We start from the raw sequence: 12,933 nt of genomic DNA, 5'->3' as shown, positions 1-12,933 counted from the left end.
CACTATGCATATGCTCTTTTTTAACTTTTTAATTTTGAATGATGTAGCAATAGCTGCAAAGAAAATATAAGTTACAAAAAAAGGTCAACATAAAACTACATACAACACAATAGAAATATTGTTATTTCTGCAAGTTCATAACAGTCAGATATCTTGTGCGAGATTAAGCAGGTCAACAGTGATGTCGAAAGATTCTACCCACCAACACAAGTGCCTTGTGGTGAGAATTTTGACAATGACTAAGCCTAGGAGAACAATACTATTACATGCAGCAATCGTTGGGACCAGGACAAGTAATGACATTTGCACTACGAAAAATCTTAGGCATGATTTCCAGGGCTCTGAAGGATCAGTCCAACAAGAGTTCTTTTTAATTAAAATAATTTTTCACATCCACAGCTTATTCTGATCCACTGATTCGATTGTGCTTTAACATCTTTTGTAATTTTTATTGGTTATTATTTTTTCTAGATTCAGAGTTTGCTGATAAATTTGGAGCTTTGAGTTACATAGAGGAATGCAAGATGGTTACCAAGAGTATGGCTTAATTCCAAGAATAAGTGGATTAGGCGGGTTTTCTGCAATAAGGAAAAGTAACCTACATTTAGCTATATTAAACTAGCTAATTTGAACTTCAATCAACGAACTGGAGTTACTGTAAAGTTAACATCTAAATGGTTAAATATGCACATTCAAGGGTTCCAAACACTTACTGCTGTATTGCACAAAACAGTAACTAACTGTTACACAATCTTCCATTTTAGAAGCCAATCTGTGAGACAGAGGCACTTTATTCGAACAATGAAAAGCAAATTCCATTACACATACACATGGTCATCTGCGGTATCTGAAAAGTGCTGTCTATGCTCAAGCTATCTTGACTAATGTGCTGTTACTTAATAGCCTAGTGATTGATATTAATTGTTTCTGGCATGTAAGTGTGTTTGATGATCATTTCCCAAAAGGATAGATCCATCAATAACCAAGAGTATTGATTTGATTGCCTTCATCATTCTAATATACTTTATGCAGAGCCAAAGAACAGAACCAGTTATAAAGCTACTTTGAGTGTTTTTAAGATAAGGAACACAGCCCAGAGAGACCTATCCCATTTTTGTGACAACCTCTCATCTACGTTAACAAAGTAACGAAGACAATTAAGTTATTAAGTTCAAACCGTCAATGGGTAACAATATCGTACAGTAACAAAGTGATTTTGATTTAAAGTATTCCACTACACCTCAATAAAATGTTTTCAAAAGTTTATTTTTTATCTCCAATTAGCTGAAATTCCCATTTTTAATATTCACAAGGCAGCCAGCTTCATGCCAGGTCTCCCAACCGGAAGATCACCACTTTGCTTAAGCACGTGGCAGTTCTGTCACTGGCTGGCTGCCATCTTTTTGAGCAAGGAACAACATCCTTCCTTGTTCTAGATGTCAATTCCAGTGCTCCAATATGAATAAAATGCACAATAATGGGCAAGGACGCTGCAAAAATGAGAAATGTTTCCTTAACGGGTAGCTGAAATGAAAGACGATTTAAAAAAGCCATATTTATTTGGAAGAGCGTGCAGGAATACTTTCGAATGAAAATACATTCCCAACAGTACTATTCCTCTTTAAGCCATTTGCAGATACAGGTAGACTATCCTTTATCCGAACTTCCGAAAACCGAAAACCTCTAAAAACCGAAAGTTTTTTCGTTCAGCGTAAGTCGTGCGCACGACATGACCAGAGTGGCGCACGACTTACGCTGAGCAGGGCAGAGGGTCACAGAGTTCCCTCCTGGGTAGGAGATTGCAGGCCGAGCCGGGCAGTGTGAAGGAGGTACCGGGAGAGTGAACCCAACAATACAGCGGCCGGTCCGATAGCTGCAGCAGCCCGTCCGATATTCTTTTCTCCCCCCGACCCGACCCGACCCGCGGCCCGTCCAATATTCTTTTCTCCACCCCCCGACCCGACCCGACCTGACCCCCGACTCGTCCGATATTCTTTTCACCCGACCCGACCCGCGGCCCGTCCGATATTCTTTTCTCCCCCCTGAACCCCCCCCGCGACCTCGGACACCCCCCTGGAACCCCCCCCCCCCGAACCCCCCCTGGACCCCCGGACCCCCCCCGCCCCCAACCCCCCGACCCCGACCTGAACCGCGGCCCGTCCGATATTCTTTTCTCCCCCCCCACCCGACCTGATTTGCGGGCCAGCTTAATAGGAGTCAGCCGATATCCGGCTTTCCAGAGAAGCAGGAAGAGGAGTGAGACACGCAACAGTCGCAAGAGGTAGCCTGAACTTTTAAAATTTATATTAAATACAAATTTCCCCGTCTTATAATAATACCTTCTGAAATCTGAAAAATTCCGAAAACCGAAACTCAGCTGGTCCCAAGGCTTTCGGATAAGGGATAGTGTACCTGTATAATATTACAATTATAAAAAGGGGAGGGGGATTTAAGACTGCTCTTAACACTCACCCATAGCTCTACATGGAATATCAACAGTTTTTTCTACTTCACCCTGAATCCTCCTGTCAGGCTCTGCAGTAAAATATGGTGGTTCTATGGGAGAAGAGTAGTGATATTAAAGCAAAACACAAATGTAGGGTGAAACACTAACCACATACACAAGTACAAGTAGGTTTTAAACAAAACTTACAATGTATTTATAATCATTCTCAGGAAGAAGGTTCCTCCTCATAACCCATGAGCTTTCCATTTAGTCCAGCAAATTCATATGAGCTCCAATGACTTCGGGCAGGGATACCCTTCAAGTAGAACATTCATGTACTAGCACTGGCACAGAAAATCCATGATATCTCGGCGTAAGTGCTGAAATGCACTCGCTGCGAACCTTCACCACCAACCCTGGTGGACTGTCCAGGGTCATGGTGAGATTATCTAATTCCAAAGGTGGGCATCCGCGCCACTCGGGCCACCGCCTGCTGAAGAGGCCGTAAAGTCCACCTGAAGATTCTTGTCCAGGAAGGTTTACCAGGTCACCCTCCACCCCCTACTCCAATCCCACCCCACGGACCGACAAAGTGGTGCCACTGTGGCCACTTTTATAAATGGTACTGCAAAAAAAAATTAAATTGGTCTTTTTTTTTGTGTGTGCAAGCTGGTTGTCAGGGGTGTCTGGTATAATCATACACCAGATCCCACTGAAGGCCTGGTGTATGGGAACTCCTGACGTAGGGAGTCCCAGCCCCACTTACAGCGAGGGCCACGTTTAGGGCGAGAAGGTGGTCCCAACAGGGCATAGAGGAATCCCTAATGTAAGGGAGGAAGCCAGAATAGCAATGGTTTTTTATAGCCACTAAGTTTTGTAAACAAAGTGTAAATGCAGATGAAAATCTATTACTTCAGCTTCAACCCATCCCAAAATTCAGGCGAAGCATTGTAAGAAATTAATCTTTTCATTTATTTTTTACTTGTTAATAAAAATCTTTCAAAGATTTTAACTGAACTGTTGCACCAAGACAATTAAAATCTTATTTCTCTGTAGAGGATCCTGCTCTTTTGAAAAATTTACTGGTTTTACTTTACATTAATCAATATCATAACATAACCAAAAAGTGCTTGAAAAGTTTTAATGTTGTAAATAAATGTCTGCATCTCAAGAACTGGAGAGGAAATTCATTCCTCAGAAGGTTAAACACAGTGTCATTACCTATAATGGACAGGTAGGCACGTGCGTGAACAGGAAGAACACTGCTGCTCTGTAACGTGGCCTCACACTCATACATTCCGATAACAGCGGAGGTTGGATTTAAGATCGTCAATCGCCTTCCAAACACACCGATTCCACTCATCAGTTTCACACCATTTCGCTTCCAGGTAATACTCAGTCTGTCCACAGGCCTGTCGGAAATGAAATGGTAAGGGCATTAGTTTTTACATTTACATTCAGCTACCCATCAGTTTTATTAATCAAGGAATTGAGTTGTAAATATATTGGCACAGATTTTGATGCCAAAAATAATGGAGAGTTAATGCCTCTATCAATGTGTAAATTTTCCAGCAACTTGTGGCGAGGAAGATACACCTCGTGAATTGCAAATCGCCACAAGTTACTGGGCGATATGCCTCACTCCGCCGTTAGCCTCGCGAAAACGGCAGCTCGCCCTCAACCTCCCCGTGAGTTTCATGAAATTGCTGTATTTGCACATTAATTGCAAATTAAACTCGACGCAGAAAGTTAGGGCTGGAACTTAACCGTGTAAGTACCTTTTTAATGACGAGATTTATGTTCCTGCATTGCCACTCAAACTCTCTGGCCCAGAATGGGAACAATTTAAACTGTGGAGTCTCATTCCTACATATAGTAAATTGTTTGAGATTTAAAAAAAATGTTTTCTTACTTTTCTTTTCTGTCTCTTTTATCTCTCCCTCTTAATCCAGTCTTTCTTTCCCTCTCTTTAATTCCCTTCCTGTATCTGATTTGACTCTAATTCGCCCTATTTCCTTCTCCAGCATTCCTGTTTCTTTCTCAATTCTTAAATTTAATCGGTTAAGGAGATCGATTGTTGGTCCTGTCCTTCACCAAGGTCCCAGGTGCCCCGTTAACAGCTCGTACTTCCAGCAGCTTGCAGGGTAAAAACTTTGAGCTGATGCGTGAGGGAAAAAGTCTAACTAACGAGGCATGCCGCAGGATGCCCCGCTCCTGCAAAATCTGGGCAGTTAAATCAATGTAGCAACTTGCTGGTCATTTTGATCTAAAGTGGAAAGCACTGGACAAAGTTCAATTAATACTAAAATTGAAATAAGAGTTTTGTCTTAATTTTGTAAGCTTTTCCAAATAAGAGATTTCTTTGTATTCTTTTCCAAATAAGAGATTTCTCATTTGCCCAAAGGAACCTGTAGTGTATGTACCTTTAAGAGAGAACTACTTTTACAGCTCCTGTATACTGTAGTACCGGCAGTGACCACACCTGTATATAAGCCTTGAGCATGCCTCTATACCCCCAGTCTTGAGACTACCCTACTCCAGTAAATACCTGTTGATTGTTAAGTTACAGCATCTGTGTAGTTATTGGAAAACATCATACTCTCAGAATCACGGATCTAACAGTGGCGACGAGTGTCGATTCGAATCTACCTGCAACTCTGCATTTCCCTTCGAGGATTCACTCCGGGAGGGCGGTGGAAGAAAGTCGAGGCCAGAAACACGGGCGTCGACCACGAGCAACTGCCCAGTCGTCCGGCAGAGAGTGAACATCGCAGGGGAGGCTGTGGAGAGCCGGGCTTGGTTCCCCAGCCACGACGATCAGCAACAGACTGACGACAGGTACCAGGTACAGCGCAGACCCTTCCCGGACAGCGGCGGCTGGAGCCGACCGACGGCAGAGAAAAAGCCGAGCAGCATCGATGGGGTAAGATAGAGGGTGAAGCGCACAGGGCGCAGCCGGGGGTTGAAAACCGAGCGGCGTTGAGGAAAAACAAAATGGAGAGAGAAAGGGTAAAGCAGCAGCCGGGTTCAGGACCAAGCGGCGGAAACGGGAAAGGCGCACAGAAAAATAAACGCGCAGAGCGCATCCAGGGCTCAAGGGCTGAACAGTGTCCGCGGGGAGAAGAAGGGAGAGCGCGAGAGATGCCATTGAGCCGCGGAGAAGGAAGAGCGCAGGAGATGCCATTTTTAGAAGCCGCAGCGGAGAAGAAGGGCGAGCGCGGGAAGAAAGGAAAGCGCGGGAGACGCCATTTTTGACAGTTAAATCACACCCAGGGATGCCGAAGAGTGGCAGTATCTCTACGTTCGACAATGAAGTCGAAGATTGGGCACATATGTGGAACGTATTGAGGTGTACTGCAGGGTGAATGAAGTGCCAGATGCTAGGAAAGCACTGGTTTTGTTAAATTCCATGGGTGCAAAAACTTATGGGTTACTGCGAAACCTAATAACCCCAGAGAAGCCTGTGAATAAGAATTTCGAAAGCATAGTAGAAATCCTACAGGACCACTTAAACCCCACACCGCTGCTGATAGCAGAATGATTTAAGTTCCATAAAAGGAACCAACACAAAGATGAAAGCAATGCTGAGTACTTAACGGAACTGCGCAAGCTATCGAAACACTGCCAGTTTGGAGTGGGACTAGCAGATACGTTAAGGGACAAGTTTGTGTGTGGGCTTCAAAGTGAAGGAACCCAGAAACGGCTTCTATCAGAAAAGGATCTTACGCTGGACAAGGCTTTCAGTATGGCAGTATCACACGAAGCAGCCGCAAGGGGCGCTGCAGAGATACAACGGAGACCGCAAGAATATGGCACCAATGAAATGTCCTATGGAACAGGGAAGTGTTATCGCTGCGGCAGAACAACACACGACCAGAAGGGTTGTCGGTTCAAGGACCAAGTGTGCAGACAGTGTGGAAAAGCAGGACACATAGCAAGAGTCTGCAGGTCTGGGAAGAAAACCAACAGCAAGAAATCTCCACAGGAGAAGTACAAAAAGGTACACAAGGTGATGGACAGTAGTTCAGACGAACAGAAAAGTGACACAGACTCCGGAAGCAAGGAGCTGGGTTGTCTGAAACTACATAAGGTAACCAAAATGGAGGGTCACCAGACTATCTGGGTTACACTCAAGATAGACGGAGTTCAAGTGAAAATGGAATTGGACACAGGATCAGCCCTAACAGTCATAAACCAAAGGGACCACAAGTGGCTATTTTCACATATACCCTTGAAAGCTACAGAGATTGTCTTGAAGACGTACACGGGGCAAAAAGTTTACCCCAAAGGAAAAATAAAGGTGAAAGTGATATATAAAGGCCAGGAAATACCTAAAATGGACTTATATGTATTGCCAGATGGAGGACCACCACTGCTAGGGCGTGAATGGATCCGGAAGATAAAATTAGATTGGCATTCCATACAGGCACTGAAGGTTGAGGCCAAAAAGGATGACGACGTCACACCTGGACGACTGTCAAAAATGCTAACTGACGCACAAGAAGTGTTCCAGGAGGGACTCGGAACACTAAAAGGCATAACAGCAACGATTAAAATAGAGGAAAATGCAAGCCCAAAGTTTCTTAAGGCCAGACCAGTGCCTTATGCGATCAGACCAGCTGTCGAAGCAGAGCTGGAAGGGTTGGAACGTTCAGGAGTACTGTCCAAAGTAGACTGGAGCGAGTGGGCTACACCCATCATTCCTGTAATGAAGAGGTCGTTGAGTAATACGCCTGGGGAACCAAAGAAGGTCCGCATCTGTGGGGATTTTAAGGTGACAGTGAACCCAGTCCTTCACACGGTACAATACCCGCTTCCACGAATTGAGGATATTTTCGCCTCGCTATCTGGAGGTAAACGCTTCACCAAAATTGATCTAGCCCAGGCGCACTTGCAAATGGAGGTAGAAGAAGCCTCGAAACAATACCTCACGATCAACACTCATAAAGGTCTCTATCAATACAACCGGCTGGTGTTCGGGGTAGCATCGGCTCCGGCTATTTGGCAAAGGGCGATGGATCAAGTCCTGCAAGGGATTCCAGGGACCCAGTGTTATTTGGACGACATCCTGGTCACGGGCGAAAATGACAGTGATCACCTCGCCAACTTGGAGAAGGTGCTCACCAGATTAAAGGAATATGGGCTACGAGCTAATCGCCACAAGCGCGAGTTTTTCCAGAAGCAGATCTCGTATTGTGGCCACGTCATCGATGAAGAGGGGTTACATAATTCCCCTGAAAAGATTGAGGCAGTAGTCAAGGCTCCAGCACCGGAAAATGTGTCACAACTGAGGTCGTTCCTCGGGCTGGTAAACTACTACCATAAGTTCTTACCAAATTTGTCCACGGTATTACACCCACTGAACACCCTACTGCAAACAGGGGTACCATGGAAGTGGAATGACGAACGTAGACGAGCTTTCCAGAAGTGTAAAGAATTGATCACATCAAAAGAGATGTTGGCCCATTTCAACCCAGCACTACCAATTCGTTTGGCATGTGATGCATCACCCTATGGTATTGGAGCGGTGCTGTCGCACAAATTCCCAGACGGGTTGGAGAGGCCAGTAGCCTTTGCGTCTCGGTCACTAACCTCAGCCGAGCGCAACTACGCCCAGATTGACAGCGAGGCCCTCAGCCTAGTATGGGGAGTAAAAAAATTCAACCACTATCTGCATGGGCAGAAGTTCACCTTGCTGACTGACCACCAACCACTTGTCTCCATCTTTAATCCTAAGAAGGGCGTTCCAGTGATGACTGCACAACGGTTACAAAGATGGTCCCTGTTTCTAGGGGCGAATCAATATGAAATAGAATATAAAGGCACGAAACAGCATGGAAACACTGATGGGCTATCACGCCTGCCACTGCCTACTGTGGAGGAAGCACCAGCAGTGGACCCTATCGAGATATTTTATTCGTCAATAATTGAACGATTGCCAGTAACGAACGCGGATATAGAGAAGGAGACCGGCAATGATCCGACACTGTCTCGGGTACATGATTTGACGGTGAGGGGATGGCCTCACAGCGTCGGCGGGAAACCTGAGCGGCAGAGCGGGGTATAAAAGTCCCCAGAGACCAGGTAAGGTCTCACAGCGTCGGCGGGAAACCTGAGCGGCAGAGCGGGGTATAAAAGTCCCCAGAGACCAGGTAAGGCCTCACAGCGTCGGCGGGAAACCTGAGCAGCAGAGCGGGGTATAAAAGTCCCCAGAGACCAGGTAAGGCCTCACAGCGTCGGCGGGAAACCCGAGCGGCAGAGCGGGGTATAAAAGTCCCCAGAGACCAGGTAAGGCCTCACAGCGTCGGCGGGAATCCTGAGCAGCAGAGCGGGGTATAAAAGTCCCCAGAGACCAGGTAAGGCCTCACAGCGTCGGCGGGAAACCTGAGCGGCAGAGCGGGGTATAAAAGTCCCCAGAGACCAGGTAAGGCCTCACAGCGTCGGCGGGAAACCTGAGCGGCAGAGCGGGGTATAAAAGTCCCCAGAGACCAGGTAAGGCCTCACAGCGTCGGCGGGAAACCTGAGCGGCAGAGCGGGGTATAAAAGTCCCCAGAGATCAGGTAAGGCCTCACAGCGTCGGCGGGAAACCCGAGCGGCAGAGCGGCGTATAAAAGTCCCCAGAGACCAGGTAAGGCCTCACAGCGTCGGCGGGAAACCTGAGCGGCAGAGCGGGGTATAAAAGTCCCCAGAGACCAGGTAAGGCCTCACAGCGTCGGCGGGAAACCCGAGCGGCAGAGCGGGGTATAAAAGTCCCCAGAGACCAGGTAAGGTCTCAGTGCGTCGGCGGGAAACCTGAGCGGCAGAGCGGGGTATAAAAGTCCGCAGAGACCAGGTAAGGCCTCACAGCGTCGGCGGGAAACCTGAGCGGCAGAGCGGGGTATAAAAGTCCCCAGAGACCAGGTAAGGTCTCACAGCGTCGGCGGGAAACCTGAGCAGCAGAGCGGGGTATAAAAGTCCCCAGAGACCAGGTAAGGCCTCACAGCGTCGGCGGGAAACCTGAGCGGCAGAGCGGGGTATAAAAGTCCCCAGAGACCAGGTAAGGTCTCAGTGCGTCGGCGGGAAACCTGAGCGGCAGAGCGGGGTATAAAAGTCCCCAGAGACCAGGTAAGGTCTCACAGCGTCGGCGGGAATCCTGAGCGGCAGAGCGGGGTATAAAAGTCCCCAGAGACCAGGTAAGGCCTCACAGCGTCGGCGGGAAACCTGAGCGGCAGAGCGGGGTATAAAAGTCCCCAGAGACCAGGTAAGGTCTCACAGCGTCGGCGGGAAACCTGAGCGGCAGAGCGGGGTATAAAAGTCCCCAGAGACCAGGTAAGGTCTCACAGCGTCAGCGGGAAACCTGAGCGGCAGAGCGGGGTATAAAAGTCCCCAGAGACCAGGTAAGGTCTCACAGCGTCGGCGGGAAACCTGAGCGGCAGAGCGGGGTATAAAAGTCCCCAGAGACCAGGTAAGGCCTCACAGCGTCGGCGGGAAACCTGAGCGGCAGAGCTGGGTATAAAAGTCCCCAGAGACCAGGTAAGGTCTCACAGCGTCGGCGGGAAACCTGAGCGGGGTATAAAAGTCCCCAGAGACCAGGTAAGGTCTCAGTGCGTCGGGGGGAAACCTGAGCGGCAGAGCGGGGTATAAAAGTCCCCAGAGACCAGGTAAGGTCTCACAGCGTCGGCGGGAAACCTGAGCGGCAGAGCGGGGTATAAAAGTCCCCAGAGACCAGGTAAGGCCTCACAGCGTCGGCGGGAAACCTGAGCGGCAGAGCGGGGTATAAAAGTCCCCAGAGACCAGGTAAGGTCTCACAGTGTCGGCGGGAAACCTGAGCGGCAGAGCGGGGTATAGAAGTCCCCAGAGACCAGGTAAGGTCTCACAGCGTCGGGGGGAAACCTGAGCGGCAGAGCGGGGTATAAAAGTCCCCAGAGACCAGGTAAGGTGAACCAGTCTCTGAACTCGGAGGGAAGGAGAGAGGTAAAAAGTAATCCAAGTGTGACGTCACCACAAAGCGGGTAAGTGATTGGTTGGTGAGTATTTCTCCCTTTTAAGCTTAAATCTCTTTGGTTTATAGTTTCTAAGGTGTGATATAAACCATCTAGAATCGGGGCAGAGGATATTTAAGAATAATATTAATAAATTTAATTAATTACATAGAATGGGAGATCAGGCGATGTGTTGCTGCTGCAATATGTGGGAGCTGGTGAACACCATTGATGCTCACGGTGATCACATTTGCAGTAAGTGTTGGCTGCTCGAGGAACTCCGGCTCCGTGTTGAAGAGCTGGAGACCGAGCTTCAAACACTGAGACACATCAGGGAGGGGGAGAGTTACCTGCACTCTGTGTATCACGAGGTAGTTACACCAATTAGATTAATTAATTCAGATGTAGTCCGTGGCCAGGGTCAGGATGGTGTGACTAGAAGTGAGGCAGGTACGGGGATCCAGGAGGTAGTGTTGGAGGAGCCGCAGCCCTTGCACTTGTCCAACAGGTTCGAGGCTCTTACTCCCTGTGGGGACAGGAGCAGGGACTGCAGGGAGGATGAGCAACCTGGCCACAGCACCGTGGAGCAGGTGGCCATTCAAGTGGGGGGAGTTAAAAGAAATGTTGTAGTGGTAGGGGATAGTATCGTTAGGGGGATAGATAGAGTTCTTTGCAGCCGAGAGCGAGAGTCCCGAAGGCTGTGTTGCCTGCCCGGTGCCAGGGTTAAGGACATCTCCTCTGGACTGGAGAGAAGCTTAGAGTGGGAGGGGGAGGATCCAGTTGTCGTGGTCCATGTTGGTACCAACGACATAGATAGGACAAGGAAGGAGGTTCTGCTGAGGGAGTTTGAGCAGCTAGGGCCAAATTAAAAAGCAGAACCACAAGGGTAATAATCTCTGGATTATTACCTGAGCCACGAGTGAATTTGGCTAGGACAAATAAAATTAGAGAGTTAAATGCGTGGCTCAAAGACTGGTGTGGGAGAAATGGGTTTTGCTTCCTGGGACACTGGCACCAGTACTGGGGCAGGAGGGAGCTGTTCCGTTGGGACGGGCTTCACTTGGCCAGTGCTGGGACTGGAGTCCTGGCGGATCATATAACTAGGGCTGTAGAGAGGGCTTTAAACTAACTAGTGGGGGGGAGGTTCCTAGAGAGCAAATAATAAAAATGACAACAGAGAAGGTAATAGACTTAGGTAGCAGCGGGGAAATTAAAAACCAGAGCGTGTCAGGAAGGGGCAGAAGGTATGGAGTAAAAGGTAAAGTAATAAAAAGGGCAAAAGCAGGAACTAAGTGTCACAAAACATCTTTGAAAGTTCTCTATCTGAATGCACGTAGCATTTGTAACAAAATAGATGAGTTAATGGCACAAATAACTACATATGGGTATGATCTTGTGCCCATTACAGAAACATGGCTGCAGGGTGACAATGCCTGGGAATTAAACATACCAGGTTATTTAACGATCAGGAAGGACAGGCAGGAAGGAAGGGGAGGTGGGGTGGCTATGTTAATAAAGGAAGGAATCACTGTAATACAGAGAAATGATATTGGGTCAAAAGATCAGGATAATGAAACAGTTTGGGTGGAGGTAAGGAATAATAAGGGGAAAAAACCACTAGTGGGCGTAGTCTATAGGCCTCCGAACAGTGGCAACTCTGTTGGACGGAGTATCAATCAGGAAATAGTTGAGGCTTGTAATAAGGGAACATCTATAATTATGGGGGATTTCAACTATCATATTAATTGGACAAATCAAATTGGGCAGAGCAGCCTTGAGGATGAGTTCATTGAGTGTATTAGGGATGGGTTTCTTGAGCAGTATGTAACTGAACCGACCAGGGGGCAAGCAACCTTAGATCTGGTCCTGTGTAACGAGACGGGATTCATTAAAAATGTCCTAGTAAAGGATCCCCTTGGAATAACATGGTTGAATTCCATATTCAATTAGAGGGTGAGAAGGTTGGATCTCAAACAAGCGTGCTAAGCTTGAATAAAGGAGACTATGAAGGTATGAGAGTGGAATTGTGTAGAGTGGATTGGGAAAATAGATTAAAGGGTAAGACGATACATGATCAGTGGTGTACATTCAAGGAGTTATTTTACAACTTCCAAAAAATATATATTCCACTGAGAAGAAAAGGGTGTAAAAGAAAAGACAGCCATCCGTGGCTAAGTAAAGAAATTAAGGATAGTATTCGACTAAAAACAAGGGCATATAAGGTAGCCAAATCTAGTGGGAGGATACAGGATTGGGAAAACTTTAAAAGACAGCAAAAAATAACAAAAAGATTGATTAAGAAAGGGAAGATAGATTATGAAAGTAAATTAGCAAAAAATATAAAAACAGATAGTAAGAGTTTTTATAGTTATATAAAAAGAAAAAGGGTGGCTAAAGTAAATGTTGGTCCCTTAGAGGATGAGACCGGGAAATTAATGGTGGGAAATATGGAGATGGCAAAAACACTGAATGAATATTTTACATCAGTCTTTACAGTAGAAGACACTAAGAATATCCCAACACTGG

At 47.0% G+C, this 12,933-nt stretch overlaps 1 protein-coding gene across 2 annotated transcripts in view; it reads right to left on the bottom strand.

The window, feature by feature from the left end:
- Positions 1-12,933, bottom strand: part of sdk1a (sidekick cell adhesion molecule 1a) — an 897,759-nt gene that overhangs the window by 309,889 nt on the left and 574,937 nt on the right. For both annotated transcript variants that reach the window (XM_086000285.1, XM_086000286.1), the window contains 2 exons: positions 3,668-3,858; positions 2,473-2,556 (listed from right to left, as the gene is read on the bottom strand). In XM_086000285.1, the coding sequence (XP_085856411.1) occupies positions 2,473-2,556; positions 3,668-3,858 (275 nt within the window). The remainder of the gene's footprint in view (positions 1-2,472; positions 2,557-3,667; positions 3,859-12,933) is intronic.

This window comes from Somniosus microcephalus, chromosome 11 (genome assembly GCF_052327205.1).
Source record: "Somniosus microcephalus isolate GS21.2 chromosome 11, FLI_Smic_1.0, whole genome shotgun sequence".
Classification (NCBI taxonomy): domain Eukaryota; kingdom Metazoa; phylum Chordata; class Chondrichthyes; order Squaliformes; family Somniosidae; genus Somniosus; species Somniosus microcephalus.
The sequence above is the reverse complement of the archived record's forward strand: the minus strand, read 5'-3'. Positions and strand labels throughout refer to the sequence as shown.